Raw genomic sequence first — 25,680 nt, 5'->3', positions numbered from 1 at the left:
ATATTTGACGTGTATATGGACAGAAGTTAGGAGAAAATGGTTTTGCTGTAAAGTAACATACCTCAGGGTCATACCTCCTCAACTATTTTATTGCTGGTTTGAAAATAAGATAAAAGAAAATGTGCATTAAAAACATATTCAGCATATCATTTTCCAAATATCTTTTTTCTACACCTGATAATTAAATGACATATCTGAAGCAACTTTAGGCAGAGAAATAGGTGTACATTTTCCCACTTTATATGAAATATTTTTCACAAAATATAAATTGACCTTAAATTCACCAAAAATGTAGGCCAGAAACTCAATGTCCATGTTCAGATAACATCACCCTTTGATGTCTGGGTGGTCTCTTAGCCCAGTAAGTCTCAAAGCTAACTTTTTTTTTTTTATCTCTTGTGCCATTTTTCTGAAGAACCCAAGTAGCCTGTAATACTATTTGCTATAAGTGGCCTCAAGAGTGACATACTAATCCCCCTTAACTTTGTCCGTTTGATAACAGGCAGGTTGACTCCATATATATCACAAGAGGCATAGTAAAGTCTATGGCTGTGCAATGCTGTCCCATTCAGCTTACACACCTACTCAACATCAGCAACACCTAATAAATAAGAGCTTCCTCAGCCCATGGAAATGCATAGTAACTTCTACATATAGTGTGAGAAAAAAGAAGAGAAAGGAATAGCTGCAGAGATCTACCAAGGAGATGACAATTTATGACATGCAAGTTGTTGCAGTTCAGAGGTTTCCGCCTGAAACCAAGACAAAATCAGTAATTTTAAAATGTGCTACTTACGCCTAGTAGACTGAAAGTATGAACCAGTTAAGTCAAGAGTAGGAAACAGTTTCTATTCTTCTGCAAAAAAGGAGCTACATTAGAACTCATTAACCTCCAACCATGAACATACATCACTAAAATGCTGAAGCAGCAAAATCTAAGGGAAAGAACCTTTTGCTGGTCTTTCTCATAGTTCAGTCTTTTCAACCACAGTATTCTTCAGCCTCCCACACAGTTTTAAAATACTGACAGATACGGTGATTATGAATGATATGGCCACTAGGCAGCCCAAAAGATATTCTGGAAATTAAAAATAAAAATTACTGAACAATGCAAGCTTTCCTGATCAAGTAGTTACTCAGTGAAAAGTTTTAGAACTTTTTTTTTTTATTAATTATTTTATGAAATAAGCGATGCACATAGGAAATTGAAAAAAAAAAAAAAGAAATAGGAGCATGGTAAAGTGTGTTATTAGTTATACAGTCCTTTTAAAACTCCCAAAGAGGTGGGGGAGGAGAAGAAAAGGAAAAGACAAATTCACATAACCTTTGTTAACTATTGTGCAAGTGAGACCACACTATGCTGAAAAAGTGAAGGCCCCAGTGCCCTTATGGTTGTCAAATTCTCATGAGACAGCAGTTCTTCCACTCTTAGGTACTTGGCAAGAGCTCATAGGTGGAAGGAGAAGCAGCCCTTCTCCACGACTGCAGCCAACTATACTGAGTCCCTTCCACCAATTCTGGCTGCATCAAAAAATGTCTAACAGCAACACACATGCTATCCATACATTACTGAACAATGACAACAGTTCCAAGGGAAAAATTCTCCATGGGCTTCAAATAATGGGAAGATGTAGAAATACCAGAGAATACTTTTACAAGGGACTAAAGAATATATTTTCTTTTATAAAATTCCTCTGATTCTTCTCACAGCTGTTGTTCATCTAGTGTGGATTCACAGCTTTCCGATTATATTTATTTTGTTTTCTAATAACCTATTTATTATATTTAAAAGGAGAGTCAGACCGTGTACAGCAACACCGTATTAACAAGAAGATACAATGTGCAAATTCATAGAATCATAGAATGGTTTGGGTTGGAAGGGACCTTAAAGACCATCTACCATCCCCCTTGTTCCACCCCCTTCGCCATAGGCAGGGACACCTCCCACCCAACCAGGTTGCCCAAAGCCCCATCCAATCTGGACTTGAACACCTCCAGGGATGGGGCATCCACAGCTTCTCTTGCCAACCTGTTCCAGTGCCTCACCCCCCTCTGAGTGAAGAATTTCTTCCTTATTATCTTACCTAAACCCACCTTTTTTTTTTTTTAGTGAAAATGGTTACTGCTTGTCCTATCATTACAATCCCTGATAAACAGTCTCTCCCTAGCTTTCCTGTAGGCCTTCTTTAAGTACAGGAAGGCCACTGTAAGGTCTCCCTGGAGCCTTCTCTTCTCCAGGCTGAACAACCCAAACTTTCTCAGCCTGTCTTCGTAGGAGAGGTGCTCCAGCCCTCTGATCAGCCTCATGGTCCTCCTCTGGACTTGCTCCAACAGGACCGTGCCCTTCTTGTGCTGGGGGGCCAAAGCTGAATGCAGTACTCCAGGTGGGGTCTCATGAAAATGGAGTAGAGGGGAAGAATCACCTCCCTTAACCTGCAGGCCATACTTTTGATGCAGCCCAGGATATGGTTGGCTTTCTGGGCTGCAAGCACACAATGCCTTTTCATCCACCAGTACCCCTAAGTCCTTCTCCTCAGGGCTGCTCTCAATCTACTCATTGCCCAGCCTGTACTTATGTTTGGGATTGCCCTGACCCAGATGCAGAACCTTGCACTTGGCCTTGTTGAACTGCATGTTGTACACACCAGTCCACCTCTCAAGCCTGTCAAGGCCCCTCTGGATGGCAACCGTTTCCTCCAGTGTGTCAAGTTTAGTCATGTATTCCCAACTTGCACTTGCTTTAAAGGAAGCGCAGGGAACTTAATTTATCAAATTATAGGTCTTTATCCTGTCTTGTAGATAGGCATATATAAATACACGTATGTGTGTATTTATATATTTATACATGCATTGGTTAGTTAAACCACCCTCCAAACCATTTGGATGCTTTTCCCTACAATACAAGGATAACAAGATCAGCTCCTGGTATGAACATGTAAAAAATGTCCATTTAATTGGAAATGGGTCAGGGCTTGGGCACTAACCCACATACATGGCCTTCCTTCCTTCTTCCCTCTATTTTCCCCCCTCTTCCTTTTTTCCTTCCCCTCTTTTCCTTCCTCTAAGCCACAGACACTGATGGGGTATTAGTAACATGATGAGAGGATTTCTAAGGATCCAGGAGGCAAAATCTTCTAGAATGACACCCATACAAGGAACCATAAATTATCAAATATATTATTTAACAGCAGATTACATGCTCTTATTTCCTTTTAAAAGTAACATAAGATCTTACAGAATGCTACAAATATGTAGCCTTACAATCACTAATTTTTGGAAACCATTTCAAGTGCCTTGTAGTGAAGTTGTACAGGCAGCTTGTGTCCTTCCACAGTTGAAAGCAGGGCTAAACTTGCAGGGGGAAAAATGAAATTCATGTGAAACCACTTTAAGAAAAAATTGAGATATATACCAATACAATACCCCAAGGAGGAAAACATTTCTGTCACTTACATTCAATGATTTCTGCATAGCTTCCTCTGCTGTGATATAAACTGTCATAATAATAAAATCAAGGTGAAACATTTGTTCAGAAGTGTTACGTATGGATAGTTCACAATGGAAAATATTTCTAAACAAAAGAAAGTGTATTATTTAACTTCTGCAGCCATGCAAATGTACACGTCCAAGATGATTACACAGAACACATCTAATGTTATCATGTTATCAATTAACGTAAAAGAAATTCATGTATTATTTGAGGGTAGAATGAACATCCTAGATGGACATTCTCCAAGAATGCCTATTCCTCAGCTCAATTGTCCTGGAAAACATTAAACAATGAGGTGCAGTACACAAGAACTATCAAAGGGAGCACTTTTGAGCCACTGAAACCATACAGAAGGCTGAAAACCACAATCTCCTAGCTGCAGACAATGATACTATCTCAGGTATTTTATGTGCTAAAATGATCATTAAAAATTAAGCACCACATATAAGCTGCCATTTAGAATATTAATTTACCTTTACTAATCATCTTTTTAACTTGAGGCTAAAAGAGTTCACTTACCATTCGGATACTCGGGCTTAGCCCATGAGATGTTAAAAGAGTCAGATGAATATGACTGGGCTTTCGGAGCAGGAACACCTTCTGGTGTACTCTCATCTGTTACAGCTGTGCTAGCTTCGCTTATTGAACATCCACCTCCAGTGCAAGCCTTAAAATATGAAGCACAACAAATAAGCATATTTCAATGTAATACCAATAATTGTTGAGTCCAGCAATTTTTGTAAAGTTTTATATTTTTTACATATCTGAACTTAGTAAGTCTATGATTTTCACAAAATATTCCTATCATAGATTTGGTCACCTCTTAACAAGAAATGTGCTATTTGTGATACTTAGTTTTTAGGTATGAAATTGATAAAACCTTATACTAATGTTTGGCTCAGTATTTTGCATTTGACTGTGAGTAACAATCACAATTAGATTTCCACTGCTTTCACAGAAACAGTTAAAGAATATTACAGTACTACATATATCATGTATAGTGCAAAATTCTTCTGGATTGACTAAATAATTCTCATAACTTTCAGACAATATACTGACAAACTTGCAGTGCACTTAAAAATTATCTCAATGAATAGTCATTCAGAAAAAAAACAAAAAAAAAAAAAAAAGACATTTGGAGTGTCCTGTACTTCATGACAGCAGACTGAGTGTAGTGCAGATGCAATTAAAACTGTAAAAAAACACTATTATAAATCAATATGTAACAGTTATTATTGCATGTTTATGGATAATAGTCAAATCATTTGTATTTCAGTTACCAGGGAAGACAAGATTGATTACACCACTTTTACATTTTGCTTGATTATGAAGCAACACAATGTGCAAGAAATTGCATATCACCTCGTATATCAGGCTTTTAAAGTTTCACATGCGGGAAACGTGAAAACTACGAAGCTAGCTCTTACATACACTGGTTTTTCAATTATTTGCACTAAGATCAGTGACAAGAGACAGGATTTGCTAGAAAAGTTAAAAATATATATACAAAAATACATTCTGTACTGGATTTAAATATTTTGTTTGTTTGATTTATTTCTTTTTGGTTTTTTTTTTTGGCAATAAAATAAATTAAACCTGAATTCAACAAAGATTCAGATACTCATTAATTAAACTTACGGAATAACATTTGCTTTTTGACTCTGTGTTGAAGTGGACAGGTAGTCCTTTCTGGATCAGCACAAAAAGAAAAAAAACAACCTTCCTGTCTAGATACCCAGGAATAAAATGCTTCTCTTAATCATGTGTACGTTATTTTAAAGGATTAGCTTCAATTTCCTATTTCTGAGTGCATTTCCAATCAGAGAACTGTCAGCATATTTCCTACTCTGCTCCAAAGGCATATACTAGCCCCATGGGTAAAACTAAGAACTACTTATAAATGAGAGGCTATTTTATATACCAAGATCATTTTGATTTCACTGAAAATTACACTCCCAACACAACTAAAGAATGACTCCTTGTGTTCAGTTTGGGCTGTGAATAATGATGAAAGAACGGAACCTTAGTTTTGGGGACATCCAAAAATGGCATTTACTTTAAATGTGTTTGTGTTTAAAATAAGTCATCTTAAACAAATGCTCAGATAATTCTTAACATTTTGATAAGGAAAATATTTAAGAACATCATACTTCCAGCAAAGCTACACTATTATTCAAATGATTTAGCTCCTATTGATTTCAGGAAGAAGTCCAGAAGACACTTCTGGAAGACCTCTTCCTCCTGTGTTCCTCACTCCCTTGCCTAAATGCATTCCATTGAGCTTTGCCTAGAAGTGGAGGGCTTTTTAATTCAGGGTTCATTAACAGCAGCCTTCCCCATACATTTTTTTCTTGAATTTCCTGATAGATCGATTTTAGAATTTTGGAAACTTGCTGGTGTATGAATTTCTGATTCTTCTAGTGAAAATCAGTAAACAAAGCTCATCTGTACTTTAATAGTGGAATTTTAGGTTAGTGCATCCAAATGGGCTGGACATTGTTGGGACTTCAATGATCACATCCAGTGATCACATTCAGCTCAAAGCCATGAAAACCCGACACCCACATTGAATCCCGTATTGCATTCTAAACTTCACCTGAAAATAGATTTGGGGTAAAATTTGAAAAAATACGAATGCATCTAGAGAACCAAGGGACAGATGTACACCACATAATGAGACACAATACAGTGATTCTCCAGCTAGCACGTGAGCTAGCCTACCCGTAAAACACTAGCAGGCAAGAAGGTATTAAAAGCTAAAAAATTAAAACCAGTCAAGCACTGGTGTGCCAGCCCCACCTAATTCAAAGGCCCTTTTAGCTTTCCATTTGCTTCCAGTATGGCCTGGCTCACATCCATCCGAACTTAGAGCAGGAACAGAGCAAAAGGAAGTCCCCTTGTGCTAAACCACATAGACGTGACCTTAGATTTCTCGGCTGACCTTTGGAAAGAAGCATTACACTTGTTTTACAAAAGCTTTTGCACTCTTTTACAGTATGTACAATATAAAATTGCTACCTATTAAATGGCTGTAATCAATTGTGAAAAATTATAACAGCATACAAAGATAAATATTTTGTTAACTTTATTTAATGTACTTACTATTAACCTTGCCATACAAAAATTAAAGCCATCAGCTCGTGATGGTACTGAAAATTCTCCTAATGAGCTGAGTGCTCAAAGCTGCAATTTTGATAACTCAACTTCCAATTACCCACATAAACCCAAAACTGTTTTTGCATGGATAAAAACAAAATTAGTGTTACCTGTGAAACAAGCCAAAAGAAAAATTCTCTAGCTTACAAACTATCTCATCCCCAGACAAAAAAAATAAAGAATTTAATTAAGCTTCCAGTGTTTAAGGTACTGCCTGTTGTTTTTGTTTTAAACTTTTAATAAATTCAGATAAACTATATTTGAAACACTAAATGTTTTGACTTCTTTCCAGGAGCATTTGGTTTTTTGATTCTTTATTTTGTTTTCATTTTCTGGGGTGGGGGGAAAGGACTGCTCATGGGCATTGTTTATTATTATTATTATTATTATTATTATTTGTTTTTGTTGTGTCTTGTGGTTTTTTATTATTTTTTACCTTTTGCTTCAAGTATAATAATTGTCTACTTTTAACATTCATAACTTGTAAATCTCTACTTTTACATAGTTCTCAAACTACTCTGACAAGTTCTAAATACAATGGTACAAATATTTTAAGACTACCTGTTCTACCATACCAAAAAAAATTGGGCATCTCATGTACTTTTAGACTTGCTATGTTCAAAGATGTAAGGACACTTTTATCTTCTAATCTGCCTATAACAGACCATTTTATCTGGTTAACCATCACCAGAAGCAGTTATCTTTCTCTCAGTTTCTGGTTATCACTGATGTCAATCCAAATGTATATACATATATATTTATACATATGTAAGAGAGAGAATAAAATATAAAGATCAAGGGTTCCTAAAAATGTATTCGTAACTTTGAGAAGAGTTGTACACTTTAGTGAAATAAAAACAAAATCTACACACCACTTCATTGTTCTAACTATATCCCAAGGCAGAACTACCAAATGAGGCGGTCCTGTTTGCTCTCCAGATCCTAGATGTTCATTCTTCTTTGATTCTTTCTCCTTGTGCCTGTGTTCAGGAGCTGTGCAGGAGCATAGAAAAGCTGTGGCACAGCAGGACAGCACAAATACTTTTGATAGTCTTGCTTGCTTATGAAGGTTTAAAGTGTTTTGCTGAAGTACTGTTGCAAGTTTTGGCCACGGTACTATTTATATGGTATACAATTTACTATGCTGAAATGTCTGGGCACAAATGAATTAATTTCAACACAAACATAAGCTTTAATTAGACTGAATATCCTTGTTTTTTCAAGTTCAAGTCAGATCCTTATCATTACCTGAAAGTAGCCTTTTTTTTTTTTTTTGTGGCATAGTATTTAGAACATTCAAGAGCATGTTAAGGGAGGAAAAAAATGAATGCATACCCAGTCTACATAAATGTAAATTTACTCATAAGCAAGAGTGGAATATTTTTCTATGGCATTTATCAAAGCAATATCCTTATAAAGGTATTGTTATAAATCAAACAGTGTGCTTTAAAACAAGGGACAATCTCATGCTTTTATATACATATTTTCAGGTTTGTTAGTGAACTGAATCTTCTCCATATAATCACAAAACCAAAAGCATTACTATAGAAATGCAATGAAACAATGAGGTCTTTTAAAATATTTTGAATAAACAAACTGCTACGTTACAATGAACCTCTTTCCTTTCTGGTATTCCTTCTATGTATGGATTTTATGAAAAAAAGCAATACTTATGGTATCCAATATGAAAGGCATCATTTTCAATACATTAAACATTTTTTCACATGTGGGGGCAGGCAAACATTTTAAGTCTTTCATATATTTCTTGTCATTTCTTGACCAGAACCATGACCAATTAACGTCAAGTTATCCCTGAGAAAAATGTGTATTTAAATTACATACACATTTTTGAGGGCCCATTTTGAAACAAAAACACTGTCTCTATTCAGGATAGCTCATCCAGCCTTAGTTTCAGAAAGAAGAGGTTAAAAAGCAGACACACGAACCAATTATTTAAGATGTTAACAAAATCGGAATCATTTTCACCATTTTACACCTCCATTACACATCTTTAAAACTTACAGCTAGTTTTATGAAGGTATTCAGTACCGGGAAAAGCTGCTGAATAGTAAAATCCAGAAAAAGTTTCTGTGCTGTTATAGATTACATTCCACTTGTAAAATTCTGCTCATTGTTGGTAATATAAAGTATATAGCGATCTAGAATTCCATTTACTTTCTATTGGTTCATTCCATCTGCAAATAAAAGCAAAATATTGATTAAGACCGAGAAAGATCCAGACCGTACTGAAAAAAAAAATGTAACTGGGACTTTGTGGATTTTATCTTAAGAATTGGAAAACATACTTGTGCAACCATAAAAATAAATCTAAGGCAAATACTCTAATGCAGTATTTGTATTCAGTAGATAAATGATTACAATAACGCACAAAGCAGGGGCTACAAAACGGACATATCACCAGAACATTTCCTGCACTGAAGTTTGCAGAGGCTATGCCCATATGTAGGTTATACTGATTGCGTAAGACAAATGGAAATTAAGTTGGCAAGTGATAATCAGAAGGTGCACGAACCACTAAACTAATCACTTCTATGCATTTAATCATAATAAATTTAATTTTATGTCACAAACCCTTCCACTGATTGAACTCACTGGAATTCTTGAATAAACTGATGCACTATTGTGTTGTCAGGAAAAAAGAAATCCTTACTTACTGTACGTATATTGTTCTAGAATCCAAAACTGTCAGGACCGGGGCATCTACATGAGATGGTGGCAGCTGTGCTGTAAACAAGGTGACCTGGGAACTGTTTGTACAGCCAGCAAGCGTGCAGGCAGTGAGCAGAAATTGGTGTGGCGTAAAAACTGCTAAATCTAGGGCAAAAAAAGAAAATGCAAATTTACTTTGCATATTAATTTTATCTTGTTTCTCTGTAACTTTCAGAGGGTAGTTAATTCAGAAAATCAAGAGGAAGGGGAACCTATCTTTCTCAAATGTTACAGATTTGTCCCAGAACAGTGACAAGAAGTGTTGTTGTTTAAGAGCAAATAACTGCAAATTTGGACTAAACAGATCTAGGGAGCTCACTTTGGTTGAGATGGCCGCAGTGTACAGTACAGTTACACAAGAGACTCTTTGGTGTTACATACTATATTAATTTACTACAGTGGCAAATGATCACTTAACATGATTAAATCATATCAATTTAATGGAAAACAAGTATAGATTCACTAACAGACAGATTGCATTTTTCTAAAAATGTGCTATACGTTACACAAATGTCAAGCATTGATACACACAATGATTCACTCTGTGCAATTTCACTTTAAGCATGAACACAAAGGAAGCTCTGAAGCTTACCGTTGCCACCACTCAGACTGGCCTCTTTTCTCCTATTTGTCCTCATCAAACATTTGTAATATAAATTTCAGTAAGAGACTTTTCTAATACTATAGGAAAACAACTGTTAAGTTGTTATTTATTATAAGTTAACTTGAGTTTCAACTACTGCAGAAAATGGTGGATAATCTTTGCTAAAAAATATTCCAAAAGATCTTTAGCTTCATATATTCTTTAGGAATCCTGTACTAATAAAGAATGTTTGTTAGAAAAATTATAGTAGGAGAGTAATTCAGACAGAATTTTCTAATCATTTTCATTCTCATTGCAATACAAATTGCAGATTTTAATGAGCAAATCTTTTAAGAAGGAATATACGATTGAGATTTTGGCAACAGTATAGGGTGTACAAGTAAAATAAGTGTTATAAAAGCAAATTTTTAGTAAGCCAGACAAGCTCTGCATTTTTGCAAGACATAACAAATGCTAGTGTTTCTAGAAACAAATAATATCCAACTATCATTTTGTGCAAAATATTTGTGAGCACAAATTCAAAAATTGCACCTGGATGACAAAGGCATCACTAAAGCAGAAATACCATAGACCCAACTTCTTTCTCATTAGTTTTCCCCTTATCTAGTGTCCCCAGTCCCAACTGCAATGGAATTCCTCCTGATTTATTCCAGTCTTTGTAAGGACAGATGAATTCCTTCATTTTTATTGAAAACTCAGTTATCATTCAGTGGTATCCTTCCTATAAAGCACATGGCAAAATGTGAGTTAAAAAAACAAAACAAAACAAAACAAAACTGTTGTAACTTAAAAAAAAATCATCAAGGGGATGCCTGTAACACAGTGACATGTTTAATCAACATAATGGGTCTGATTCCACCAGGGTTAAGCAGTGCTTATGTGGGTGAGAGGGGGAAGGCACACTCCAGAGCAGGTGCTCAAGCTGGCTCAGAAAGCAGAGAAAGCAAACTCCATACACTGCACCAACTGTGTTGCCCTCGTTAGTGCACACCATCCTGCATCCTTGCTTCCCCCCAGCTGCCATCAGGGAAACCACAAAAAGTATAGAGGAGGATGGAAAACTGCAAGATAAATCTCTGTACTCCATATTCTGGGTGGGTAGAAAAGTGACCAGAAGGAATTTAGTTTTAGAAATACCTGAATGAACAGCTGAAAGCAATCTGTGGCACCTATTTAATTTATATCCTTGTAAACAATGAATACACATTCCTCTGTTTAAGCTGACATTGTCTTGTGGAGCTACACTTAGTGCGAATATAGCACAAGAGAAGGAAGAAGAGAAAAAGTGGATTTCTCCTCTTCCATTTGTTTACTGTAGATGACTCTTTTCATAGTACAGAGATTTGGGATGGCAGGAGAGAGGGATATTTTTCTCATCTTTAAGGAAAATCCTTCATCGACTAACTGCTTTTTTGAAAAAGTAGCTTGTACTGAAAAAACATGATTTGATGCACACTCTAGCTGATGAGACTACTTGCTTGAATAAGAGTTTCTGGAAGTACCTAGTTAAATATGAAGAGGGAGGAACTTGTTCAAGAATTAAGAGAATGGAAGATGGAAAATGTTTAATTTAAAAAAAAAAAAAAAGGGACTTTATTATGTGTATCTGGAATGGAAAAGGCAAAAATACATGACAGGGAAATAGGAAAAAAATCAAAAGAATGGGAATAACATGGAATGGAAACACAGGACAAAAGAGCAGCAAAATCCTTTGGGATCAGTTCGAGAGGATACTGAGACGGGAAAGAAAGAGGAGAAGTTAACAAAAAAAAAGAATAAAAAGAGATAAATATGGAAAAAGTCACATGTGACTAGGATCAAACGAGATCTTTATTCCTCATCTTGATTTAAGAATGATGATTTATTTTGACTAATAAATGTTGAATAAACATTCAATGAAGTCTGAAAGATTTTGGTGTTATGAAGGGTAAAAAAAAGTACGAAGTTAGGGGGAGCAGAAGAAAATACAGAAATGAGAAACTTAAGAATGTGACTCAAAGCATGAGCTTTGCCATCAATTAAAATCTCTCCATAGATTTCATCAAGGTTTGGATGAGCCTCCATACAGCAAAGGCTTTTTTTCCTAAAAACTTAGAAGTAGAAACTGACAAACTGAACAATAAAAATCATATCAAATCATAATTGATTCAGTCATTTGTCACAATCTGATTTGGTAGATATTTTCCTGTTTAAAGTTCAAAGTGTTTCATAATGGATTAATGGACTCAAACTACAGATACGAACATGAGTTTGAACGAGGAGGGAGGAGGTTCTTAAAACTACAAAGCTACTGTTTGTCAAGGTCCTCTAGCAACAATGCCTTGTTTTCCATCTGCTTGATTGCATGATTTGCATAAGATCAAATGTAGGCAGTTGTAGACATGAAAAACAGATCACTCAGACATTAGAAATGGATCCACAAGCATTATCTAGAAATGTGTTACAAGAAAATACATCACAGTGCATGGAAACCTCAGTGATTAATGTCAAACAAACTATAATTTACAATATAGAGCATGAATTATATGCTATTTTACAATTGATTTCATGCTGTTGCTGAAAGAATTTCATTGATCTCAATCTACAAAATGAACCAAATAAGCAGAGAATTATTTTCTTTGTAACTCACAGCAAAAAACTGTTGGTTTTTTTTATTATATATTATTTTACATTAGGAAACTTGAGACATTTTTTGCTTGATCATGTTATATTCTCATTTGTTCCTCCATTTCAGGCCCATTTTACTTCAAAATAGTATCAAATGCTTCTTACTGCAATTTTCCAATAGCTACTCTCTTAAATTACTGATTTCTTTCCAAAACAAAGCTAAATTTAAAAATTACAGAGGTTTACTAAGAGAAGCCTAAAGTCAGGATTTTACCTTGTATTAATTTCTGGGCCTAGAAGGGCACCAAAGGGCAAGCATAAAAGACACCTTCCAAGCAGGTACAGGATTCCCTCAAATCACCCTACTAAGGTAGCAGGTAGCCAGGAAAATAATTAATCATTTTTCACATCAAAAACAAAACAAAATAAGAAAACTAAAATAAAAACCCATGTATATTTTAAGACCGTAACTTACTCTAGATGATGCAAGGGATCTTTTACCTCAGAGGCAATACAAACAAACTAAATTCCTTTCTACCTCATATGTCAGCAAGATAATTGCTAACTATAGTGGCTATCATTAAAATTGACATTTGCATACTACTATATTTATAATGTATGTGGAACTCCTCACACTAAGGTAGCTATTTAACTACAGTGGTTGGTATATATGCAGTTTCTAATAACCACCAGTACAAGTTCTGATAGCACAATCAATGCATGAGACAGAAGAATAAAGAATGACTCTGGATGGTCAATAAGAACACTCACTTTGCTTTGATCAAACTTAATGGGTAGTCTTTGAAAGATAATATGTTAACACCACAATGCTACTTTTAGCAGAGATTTTGCTGAGATGGAGAATAAAAAGAAAAACATAGCAGATAAAATAAAGAAATTTGAGATTTAAGAACTTGATTCAAAACATGAACCTTACAGTCAAAGTGTTAGAGTACATCACAATTCAAAATAACACAGTATTAATGTCTACAGTGTTTTAATTTATCTGTACTATACGGTATGCTGCATTTAGGTTTATAGCAGAAGAATCACATCCCCTCCCTCTCCTCTTCCACTCCCCCTGATTTCAGGAACCTGTTGTAAGGACGTACTGTCCTGGTGAGTGCTCAGCTGAAAAGTGACTTGTGTAAGGAACCCTACATAGTTTCTCTCAGGAAAACAATTGAGACAATAGCTATTCCATTGCTATATTCAAAGGAAAATAATACGACAGCACTGTAGCAAGGGATTGTTAGCAGCACAACAAAGCAAACCTGCTGCGAGTATGAAGATGAAAAACTTCCAAGGAATTCCAATCACCACGTTGTTCACATAGGTAGATTGTATGACTGCTTCAGCTCATCACTCACTTCCTTTCATTTTCTCTCTCATAGTCTGTTAAATTAACTCACAGTAACTTAATATTTAATTAGAAGGTAAACTCTTTGGGACCATAAATCCACATCACCAAGATACAACAATGCCCCCATTTGATTTTTATGCACTAATGTAAAAAAATCACAATCAGAGGAGATGCCAAGATTGTATTATCAGGCTTACTTCATAGGATATCATTAGCAGTTCTTGCCCTTTGTCCTGGTTTCAGTTAGGACAGAGTTAATTTTCCTCCTAGTAGCTGGCAGGGTGCTATGTTTTGGATTAGAATGAGAAGAGCGCTGATAACATGCTGATGTTTTAATTGTTGTAGAGCAGTGCTTACACCAAGCCAAGGACTTTTCAGCCTCTCTCTGTCCTGCTAGCGAGCAGGCTAGGGATGCAGCAGAAGCTGGGAGGGGACAGACCCAGGACAGCTGACCCAAACTGGCCAAAGGGGTATTCCATACCATCTGACGTCATGCTGAACAATATATAGGGGTGGCTAGCCGGGGTGGAGGGGAGGGGGGCCGGCTGCTCGGGGATAGGCTGGGCATCGGTCAACGGGTGGTGAGCAATTGCATTGTGCATCACTTATTTCGTACACATTATACTATTATTATTATTATATTATTATTATTATTATTGTTGTTATTCTTTTCCCTGTCTTAATAAACTGTCTTTATCTCAACTCACAGGCTTCACTTTCCCGTTTCTCTCCCCCATCCCGGAGAGGGAGGGGGGAGGGTGAGCGAACGGCTGTGTGGTGTTGACTGCCAGCCGGGCTAAACCACAACACCCTTCCACCATTTTCTGAAAGCAAGCAACAATTCACATATCACTTTCAGTATAGTATATTCTGCTTTCTGTATTTATAAAGCACCAGTCACTTAATTATATTGACCCTTGAAGAATCAGCACTAATGTACAACCTCCTCTGGGAAGGTTTTATACTAGTGCTGCATCTTTCTCACAGATCTCCTGAAGACTGTTCTAGTATTAGAATTAAAAGAATTTTGTGAAGCTACTAAAAACAAGGGCAAGGAATAAAGGAAGAGAAGACAAACACAGGAGCACAAATAATTATTTTCAGGAAGCACCATAAGTTGCTGTTCTGCTCTCTAACCGGGAAAGTTATTGACGCAATGGCATATGGACTAAACAACTTTGCTTCTAGCTGGCCAATAAATGCTGTTTTAGAAGCTATTTAACTCAGCAATAAGTATTGCTGGTTTTCTAAATTTCTCATAAAGGAATAAATCCTCATTGGAGCTGAGGTTTATAAAAGAGTTCAGGTAAGATACAACCTCATTGCTGTATCTGGAGAATTAAAGAGCATAGCATAAAACTAGGTATTACACAGGAGCCCCCAAAAACATGACAGTCATGTGTTGGCCTGTGTAGAAAAAAAAATAAATAATTAAGAAGTCATTTGTAAGAAGAAAAATGGAAAACCCTTCAGCACACAAGTGAAACAGAAGGATCTTTAATCATTTCAGTTTGCAATGATCTCAAAGAATTAACGTAGCTATTACATGCACGTGGTAGAGCCACAGTTCCACTTTTGGAGAAGTGGTAGCTCCAAAGTACTTAACTGTTTTAAACAGAACTATGTTTTACTAGAAAAGATGGAAAAGTCCTTTTTTTTTTTTTTTTCCCACATTTACTAACAGTTTCTCTTAATTATGCACTTGTAACTTGTTACTATTATGAGAAAATCTTTCTACCATTTATCAGCCCAAACTCTTCTAATTCTGTGAGCCTAAACTCATCCCTCAAATACTACGTTTTACTGTGATCAACTCACAAGGTCACATTAGTCTCTACTCCTGATCATTTTGTTCTTTTCTTCTTTTCTTCTTGCTTAAACTATTAATTTTACCATTATCTTTGCAAGGTATATCACCCTTTTTATTAAACATTTGTAGTATCTTTTTTTTAATTGCAAAGCTGGACTACAAGGATGCCAGTCTTTGATTTTAAAGCCAGGTCCCTGAGATAGTTACTACAGGTAACTCCAGACTTTGTTCTCACTCCCCCGTTAGGACACACTAGCTTGAAATGCTAAGGATGCTCAGATGAAGAAAACTCTACTCGTGGATTGCCACAGACCATATGGCTTAGGAAAAGTGGAAGGGAAGCATCAGATTTAACATTTAAATTTCTCTTTCAATCACTTACCCCCAGTCAATCTATCCTCTGTGAGTGCAAAAACATCCCACATCCCTGAATGCAAGAGAATCATAGTGCCTGCGTGAAGCTCCTGGAACACTCCCTCAGCTAACATCCCTAAGCTGTTCCCTTGGCCCATCATTATTAACCGCCATCAGAAAAACATAGGGGCCTGGCTTTCGACTTTTCTTGCTGCCAGAATAACACACAGCCAATTAGTGCAAACATTCAGCATCAAATGAGAGTAATGAACTTCCAAGTTACGTATTTGTTTACTGGAGTTAAAAACGTGCACTGTCTCCCTAGTTCACTCCAATTACAACAGCAGGACAACACAGTAATCCTGAAGGTCAAAGGGAGAAAAACTCTGATGAGGACAGAGCACGTTGCTTTTTACCAAGCACATGAAGGGAAGTAATTGTGGTCATACCAATATCACTTTCTTAGTTTTATTTCTCTATTTGTCATTTATTTGCACATCAGGCTTCCTGACATAGACCCACTTTTAAGATTTAAATGCAAATTTCCATTCATGAATGCTTCCAGTCCAGTCATTGTATTGCTATCAGCTTGAAGGGGGGGGGACTTGCTAGAATACATTACAAAAAGCATGGTCTTTCAGTCAAAGTTAAGCTCAAAATATGTAAGAAATTAAAATATATATATTTTGAACATTTTACCACTGTATTAATGTCAGCTTAATGTTTTCAACTGGGAAATAAATTTGCACTAGGTAACTATGTTGCAATTCTGAATATCAGATACTTGCTGCTATAAAACTGGAACTACTCTGGATTCACATCAGTATGACCAAGAACCCATTGGCTCTCTAACAGAAGTACACCCTGTACTCCCAAGTAATTTCAATCTTGCTGCAGAGATAAAAACAAAATTCAGATTCACCTTACAGTTGGTGCTAAGTTAATTGTATCAGGTCAAGAAAACTGCCACTTTTACAACCCAGTAAGGAGCACATCTGAATGTGCAGCCGTGGTAAGAGAAGCCAGTGAGATGGTAAGTTATATAAGAATATATGATAAGTAATACAGCAACTATTACTATCCATTTTCTATAATCAATAGTGCAGCCTTATCAGGAAAAGCATATATTACAGACTGCAGAAATAAAGGCTGTCTGGAAAATGGCAATGAGAAAGCACAGGCATACAAACACTCTCTTAGGAATACACTATGGAAAAAAAAATGAGAAAAGGAAACAAAGAAGATAACACACCATACACGTATATAAGTATATAAGTGCTACATAGAAAAGCAATTAGGATCTTGTGTTCCCAAGAACTCCCCTTCCATAGTACAGGAAAAAAAAAAAAGGACATCCAATAAATTTAGAAAGTGCAATTTTCAGCTAAACTCACTGCACTTAAAATCATGGAACCTCTACTGCTGACAGGAAGATTCAGCTTTACCTGTATAAATCAAATTCTGGGGGACACACAGTAAATATCAACATTGCGCTTTTAAAACTATTTTAATAAGCATCACTGTAATTTGCAAATGTGAGGAACAGAGACCCTGCAAGATTTCTGTAGTTCTCTTATCCAAAGCTACTTAGAACTCTGCAGCACTCTTTTATTACTATTATATTATTATTATATCTAAGTTTTTTGACTAAGCAAAAAACAGGGAGAGGAGGAAGGAAATTATTATCCAAAAGAAATATTTTCCTTGACTAAAAGAAAATCTACTAGTGGATTTTTACTTAATGAAATTGAATATGCACACTAAATCTCAAAATACCACTTAAACTCAAAATTATTGTTTTAATCGACAAAATATTCAACCTCCAAAAATTCATCAAGAAACTTAGGACAGGACACTCGGACCAGATATTGGAATCTAATCAAGAAAAATATGACAATAAGTGCTCAAAGTGGTATCAGCTAGAGATTACAGATTATAAATTTATAACCCTTATTTAGCTATGATGTATTTTAAACCTCCATTATGGGTAACTTTTTCCACTGTTTTGCACAGTTCCAAGCAAGATGATTAGAGAACAATTCTCACCATCCAGGCAAGGCATCATGTGATTTAAGAGTTTTGGCAGAAGAGATACTATTGCCTTCCCAGGACCAGAGCAGCTCTGTATATCTGAATTATGGTCAGAGAATAAAAGATTTTCCTAAAACATTACTGTAGTGCTTGAACAGGAACAGGGAGGACTCAGCTTCTGAGCACCACTCCTAGACAAGACATTTTGCAGCAAGTTAAATCTGTTCGAAGACCACAAAAGCTGAGCTAGTTTCAGTCGGCTGCAGAGTTATCAGCATCGTAAATTACTGTACTCCTATCTGTTCTCCTTGTCCTTACCAGAGGAATCAGCCCCAGCTTGAGTCATTGATATGGTCAACAGTAGTGGTGTTTATTGAGACCTCTTTTTGCATTTTTTTTAGTTCATTTGCTTTATATATTTTTTCAACACACACATAGTAAAGGAAGAAAAAAAAAATCCATGAAAAGCCCAAAGTTTTTTTCAACTTGACATGTTGCACTACCCAGTCTGTTATGTAGTGTCAGTAATGTCATCAGATAACATAACTGCCACAATCTGATGTGATGCATTAAACTGGGATTACCAGAATAAATCATGTTGTGGGTACAAGATCACAGGTGGTGCATCAGCAGCTCTGTTATGGCATATCTATAGGATGTGCAGATCAGGATATAACATTCGGAGGCTTGTTCTCGTTTGTGAAGTGCTTTGCAACCATAACTCAATAGAAAGGAGCCACCAAACAGTTATAATAGCATAAACCATCATCAGGGAAAAATAAAATCGATCAGTGCCAGCGATATAAAAGAAAGAGCATGCATCTGTCCCCAGTCTCAAATTCAGTGGTTGTTGCAGGCTTTTTCTGTACCCACATGTAGTTTATTAATAACAATAACTATCATAAATAATATAACTCAGAGTAGTTTATTTCAAGATGAATGTGCCTATTATCTGTTGGTCCTCTCCCTTATTTCTTACATCCTGTCTATTCCTCCTGTAAATGGTGGGGAAGACTCAGTTTAATTTACTGTTTGAAGTTTATGCCCTTTAATTGGCAACAGAGTGCTATGCCAAGAAAGCTGTCTACATAGGCTCCCTGAAATACCTGCATATCTTAACTTGCATGTTAAGCTTGTACAAAGGAGGCATAGAATTTACATTCTACTGCATGCTATAAATAAGTAATAAGAACAGATTAGAATTATGCTTTTACGCCTACTAGTGAGAGAGAGATGCATAATTCACAAGTGGTGTGAATTAAGAGACTTTTGAATTTCACCCCAATCCTCTCCCGCTCCAATCTTGTGCATGTAGTACACGGTATATTTTTCAGTCCCACTGCTCCACAAAGTGTGTGTTTGTTTTCCTCCTTACCCTTAGATTTTGTAAGTACCACTCTTTTTTTTTTTTCTTGCAAAAAACAACAGACAATATATCTTAGTATTCATGGTTGTGAGTCTCTTCGCTTTGTTACAGTATTGGTGTCATCTTTTCCAGTTTGCTTACTATACTCAGGGACATGACTGTAAGAGGCAGATGTTAACTCTCAGTGCTTTCAGAACGTGCCAGAATAAACTGAATTTTTCGACTTCAAAGAGAACACAGAACTCACAAATGGACCTTTGTTACACTTTGTAGTCAGCATGACATACTGCACCTCTAGTCGGGTCTCCTTAAAGACAGTATTTCAAGGTAATCTCTAAGCCCATTCATGTCTCCACCTTCTCTGCCAAAGTCTGCAAACTAAAGCCTATTGTGACCATAATTTATATGACGTCACATGTGGGCCATGGATTTTGCAGAACCTGCTGCTTCCACCACAGTAATTCTACCTCTAAAAGCACTCTGTTACCTGGTGATAAGGTATAGGAACAAGAAATGATCTGAGTCTAGTTACTTGAATCTAGTTGATTGAACCTAGTTACTTTAATGTATTTTGGTTCTCTGGATGAAGCACTACTGTGCTGATTAATGTACCCCCCAAAGAGGCATCAGAGGCATCACTAGGGGCAGACCCTACAGTGAAAGAAGTCTTCTATAATGTCTCCAAACCATTTCAAACTGAAGTTGTTTTTTTTTTCTCCTCTATTCTGTGTGCAAATATTTTTAATTATGCTCTAGCTATATCTGCCTTCTGTTTATTCTGCCTCCATCTCTGCCATGCAACCTGTTTCATAGTTAAGCTAAGATGTCTCTCTCTTTTTTGGTAACCTTCATTCTGATTTATTTATCTTTTGATTTCTTCAGTGTACCTCACTTTATTCTTAGTTTTCCTTGACAAACATTCTATGTACTTTGCCTGTAAACTTAGGAGAAAGGCTTCAATTATATGTATTTTAATTCTCAGTACAATTTAACATTTTCACAATTAATTTGCAACAATGGTATTAAACCCCAATAGCTATTACCTCAAAACTCAAAACATGTTAGTTGAAACAAAAAAAATACTTTTACCCTAACTTTTAAGAAAAGCAACAGGCACCACAATTATTAGATATGTAGGAGATCATTCTTACCTTTGAGTGAATGAAAAGGCTAGAACTCCAACTCATGAAAACACAAGGACATTCTTGCTATTACATTAAATATTATTCCTTGATCAAAAAAAAACATGTAACAATATTAAAGTCATCATAGGTAAGCTCCAAAGTTGAAGTCAGTATGAAATTTGACTTTCAGAAGAAAGCTAACCCATTCGTACCAAACGGGTTACTTTCAACAATTGATAATTTCTTTCCTTTACGAAATTTCTCTTGGAACAGACTGGAGAAACTTTCACCACTTATGTGTCAATTGTATGAACCCAACTAGTCTACACAATGATCCTGGACAGATGAGCAAGACCATCATGAGGACTCAGAAGTCCTAATAAACCAGATTATCTAGTTACATCTGAATAACATTTCCACTGCATAATTCTAACAAAGGGATGCAAAACTATTCACCCACTATTTTATCAAGAAAGCATTCAAATGTTGTCAGAGCTTCCACAAACATACACATAAACTTCCAAATGAGGAATATTCATTTTATCCTATATGTATTTTGTAATACAGAAATAAATAGCAATTAATTCAAAATACTGTACAGATGTCTTGATTTCAAGATCTTGTTTGTCTGGTCTGAACACAAACCTACGTTTAAACATGCTGTGTTTTAGCTGCCCCTACTGTCTATTCAGCACTGATTACAACTCAGATTTACACTGGCTAGAAAAAAAAATATAATAAAATATTAAAAGTCTTCCCCAATATATTTGTTCAAAAATGATATTATTGCATCTCTATTGATGGAAACCACAAATCCTCACAGAAAGAGCACAGAAGCTTATTGATTAAATTGATGAAATCACAAATTAAAATTATAAATTGCTAATGATAAACTTCCAGATACCAAAAACTGGCAGCATATTATCAGTGTAAAAATCACTTATTCTTTTGCATATGCAGACCATGAGCAGTGCCTCTCTTACCAAAATGATTGAAGAGCACCGTTCTGAAATTAGAAATCCAGATGCTTATTTACATGTAGCCATAAACATAACTAGATGCACAGAAAAACAATCAAGATATGAATACTGCACGTGTATCTTACAATAAAGAAATGTGGTATATCCAACAGCAGCCATTACTAGAACAGTAACGATGTTTCTCACACTTGCATTCATCTTAATTCCATGAGGATAAGCATTACAAGTACACTAATGATGTTCTTCTTATATGTTTAGACTTATGTTCACTTAAATATTTTTGGCCATTCACTAGTTACTCTCCTGGTAACACATCACTGTGATTTCTACTCTATTTATAGAATAAAAAACAGGAAAATGTAGAGGGAAAAAAAAAAAAAGAGAGAGAGAGAGAGAGAAAATCCCCACTAGTTTTCAAACTAAAATTTATGTAAAAAGCTTCAGTCAGAAATAGACTGTCATAAAAATACAGTATTTCAGGAAGACTAGTGTGAAGCATGATGGAGTTCAGTACTGACTAAAAGGTTATTAGGCTTTATGTAACAATTAAGGTGATCAGTGTAGAAACCTGGTTAGATATCTGGCAGCAATGCAAGAGGAAAAGAAGGATCCTAGAATGCCTTTCATGCTTTTTATGACATGACTTATGCCTTGCATACCTAACTTAGGAGGACAGGGAAACAGATTTTGAAAGTACAAGAATCTTCCTTCAATCATTCCAACCATCAAATATTTTTAAAAAACTTGAATCAATACTCAAAACTCAAAGATCTGGACCTACAGTAATAGAAAAAGACATCATTGATGAAGCATTTATTAATGTCAGTTGAGGGCAGTTGCTTTCAAATTAATTGAAATAACAAAGGAAAAAACATATGCAAATGTCAAAGATTCACCTTTCATAAAACTGCCACATTATAGCATTTTTTTCAATTACTGACTTGCTAAAAATGTTTAATAATGGCTAATGACTCAACACCCACATGATCATTCAGTTAGTATAACTAAGGAAAAGAGGAACTCCTGGCTGGGGACCTTCAGGAAGTGTTACTGTGGTGTTACCTGCCTATACTTTGTCACCATTTATTAATATCCTATTAGTGATAGTGGAAGGTGCAAATTAAAGAGCAATACATGTACTGCTCAGACAGAATAATTATCACAGCTGATAAACACATAATAGCAGCATAGAAGAAAGTATCTGTCTTAAAAGAAACAGTGCTTGGTAGTTCAGGAGACCAAATGGTCCTAAATGAGCGAGGAGAAATATGAGCAGGTTTTCTGTGGAATAGGGAAAATGCTAGAGAATCTTCATCACGCAGCCTGTAATATCAAAAAGGCCACCCACTCCTTCCAAGCCTATTAAGTTAGAGATAAGTGAGATAGATCCCTATGAATGGATATCAAGAGATAGCAGCATGTTTGGCCTTAGTCCATCTCTGCAAGACACATCACGTTTATTTACATGAGGCCAGCATTGCCTGAAACTAAACATAAACCATTTACTGAGGGTGCAAAAAATGATCTGGCAAAAAAATCTTGGGAAAATAGAGATGCTTTTCTTTATCTATAAACATATGATTTGTAAATTGAACAAAAAAACCTGCAGCTTCTGATGCTCTTCTAAGTTACTTTCTTTAATTAAGGTGTGATTGAATGAAAGCTTGACTTAACTATATGCCCATGGATCTATTTTATCAGCAAAATTGAAAACAGAACAGAAGCCACCACTTCCTTTAACCAGCTTCAGACAAACTATAACTGCCATACATGCTGCAGAAAATAAGGTCCCACAAAAAGTATTTCAGGCTATGAGCACAACCTGACCAAGAAGGCGTATTCCAGTTCTTAGAAATCTAAGAAGACCTCTCAGTATTTAAGATGAACAAGGATCACTGTGCGACAACTGCTTACAAAGAGGTCATGTCTTATAATAGGGCCCCACATAAAGTTCTTACTGATGAAAGAATGCAGAAAAACAGATTGCACCTTCAGAAATCCCAGAGGAAAGCAGAAGATATAAATGGCATTAGACCAGTTTGCCCAAGAAAGGGTCACACAGGCAAACATGGCGAAATAAGAATTGACTGTTGGACTGCAGGGATAAAGTCTTGAGAAGACCTGAAAATCCACATGACAGTGCAGAACAGCAGAATACCTCCAGATGATAATGTGTGGATGGCAAGCTCTTCCACTTGCTATAATAAAAATGAAGAAATAAGTAAATAGGTCTACTTAATTTTTACAAACAGAACTCAACAAACACTTGATTTAAATCTGTTCCTTCTCAGTATGCATGGTTTTTGAAGAGATCTCAGCATCCGTAACTCTGCTAATTGACATCTACTTCTGACACCTAATTCTGAAGACGTTCTGATAATTCTGAACAATCTGGGATGTTAACATTTTAAATTTGTTTATTTTGGTTTTAATATTCTTGTAAAGGAATTTAGACAAGCCTTGAAATCAATGCTTTTCTTCTTCTTTGTTTAAAAAACAGAGCCCATAGCCAGGGTTACCAGAACTGAAAAGAGGGAGAAAAAAAAAAGAAAAAGAAAGAAAGAAAGAAAGAAAGAAAGAAAGAAAGAAAGAGAGAGAGAAAGAGAGAGAGAAAGAAAGAGAGAGAGAGAAAGAGAGAAAGAGAGAGAGAAAGACAGAGAGAAAAAGAAAGAAAGAAGAGAGAAAGAGAGAGAAAAAGAGAGAAAGAGAGAAAGAGAGAAAGAGAGAGAAAGAAAGAGAGAAAATAAAATTCTCCCTATTCTACAGCTATCAGATTTGGAGAAGGTATTTGCTCCAGTTTGCATTGGTACCTGCAGAAGATTGAGAGGTACCACTCTTTCATTTTATAATTTGTGTTGCATTTTAATTTTTAGAAAGTGGTACTCAAGCAACCTGAGAGCTCAGCAATTCCAGCAGGGTTAGCGTGAGTTCTCTCCTGGCTTGCTGTGTTACCCAAATCTGATCAAAGGACAAGGACTCCAGAAGCTTGTCCAGCTGTGGTTTTATAATGACACCATTAGGTTTTGCTCTATAATCAAGGTCCCTAAAAGTCTGTGTAGCTTCAGGCTTAATATCTGCGACAAGGTTAACTGAAATCTGCAGCAAGGATAACTACTTTAGCAGATTGTATCAGCAGGAAATATTTAAACACTATTTAAAAGGATTTTAAATAAGCAGATTTTATTTAACACTGCACTAATGCACTGCAATAGAAAATGATACAACAAGGCTGCTACAAATAAACATAATGCTTTTACCCTTACCCCACCACCCCCCTTCTAATTCCCCAGATCTGTATTATTAAGTCCAATAAGTGCAGCAGATCTTTCTGTCTGAAGCTGAAATACAGGGATGCCAGACTTTAGACAGCCCATTTGCCCTTTGGTTTTGTGCCTGCTGAATCTGCATTCTGGGTCTGCAGAATTAATTACGATAGTACCGGTCACTGGCAATGTCAGTGTTGCCAATTCAGGTGTATCAAATGTGCTTTCTTATACACCTACAACTTTTAGAGGAAGGCAGCTTCTTCTAGAAGACTGGTGTGCTCTGCCCTCTAGTGCTAGGTGCACCAATATATGTTTACTTAAATGCGTAATTGGGCCAGAATAAAACCTGCAGAAGTAGGTGTTCTTTGTATGTCATCCTGTTTCTATATGCCTTATCACCTGGTTATCATATTAAGTCAGATTTAAGTGATGGGCCTGGAACTGTAGCAAGAACATGCAAATAAAAGGCACTGTGTCATATATTGTTGGGTCACGTGCAAGACATATCAGATAACCAATTCAAACTGTTAAAAATTGAAGACTCTTTTCATTGCCTACAATAGTGTTAAATAAGTCTCTGCTTCACAGATAACTGAGGAATTCTGAAATTCAGAGTTAGAATATGCATAAATCTGTCACCAATGTTGTATTGGACAGCAAACCACTCTTTGCAAAACATTCTAGTAAAAGAACAGACATAGTTCACTTGGTGTATATATGTGTATTACACTGCAACCTAGAAGATGGGAAATAAACTCATGCTAGAGGACTACAGAATTTTTAATTTTTTTTGTCCTTC

General features: G+C 36.0%; 1 protein-coding gene across 1 annotated transcript in view; it reads right to left on the bottom strand.

The window, feature by feature from the left end:
• The window catches only part of USH2A (usherin), a 420,079-nt gene that overhangs the window by 185,800 nt on the left and 208,599 nt on the right, over positions 1–25,680 (bottom strand). Inside the window, 5 exon segments of the mRNA XM_040551919.1 lie at positions 4,010–4,157; positions 8,652–8,761; positions 8,764–8,824; positions 8,826–8,841; positions 9,322–9,481. Coding sequence (XP_040407853.1) covers positions 4,010–4,157; positions 8,652–8,761; positions 8,764–8,824; positions 8,826–8,841; positions 9,322–9,481 — 495 coding nt within the window.

Source organism: Cygnus olor, chromosome 3 (assembly GCF_009769625.2).
Source record: "Cygnus olor isolate bCygOlo1 chromosome 3, bCygOlo1.pri.v2, whole genome shotgun sequence".
In the NCBI taxonomy this organism is placed as follows: Eukaryota; Metazoa; Chordata; class Aves; order Anseriformes; family Anatidae; genus Cygnus; species Cygnus olor.
The sequence above is the reverse complement of the archived record's forward strand: the minus strand, read 5'-3'. Positions and strand labels throughout refer to the sequence as shown.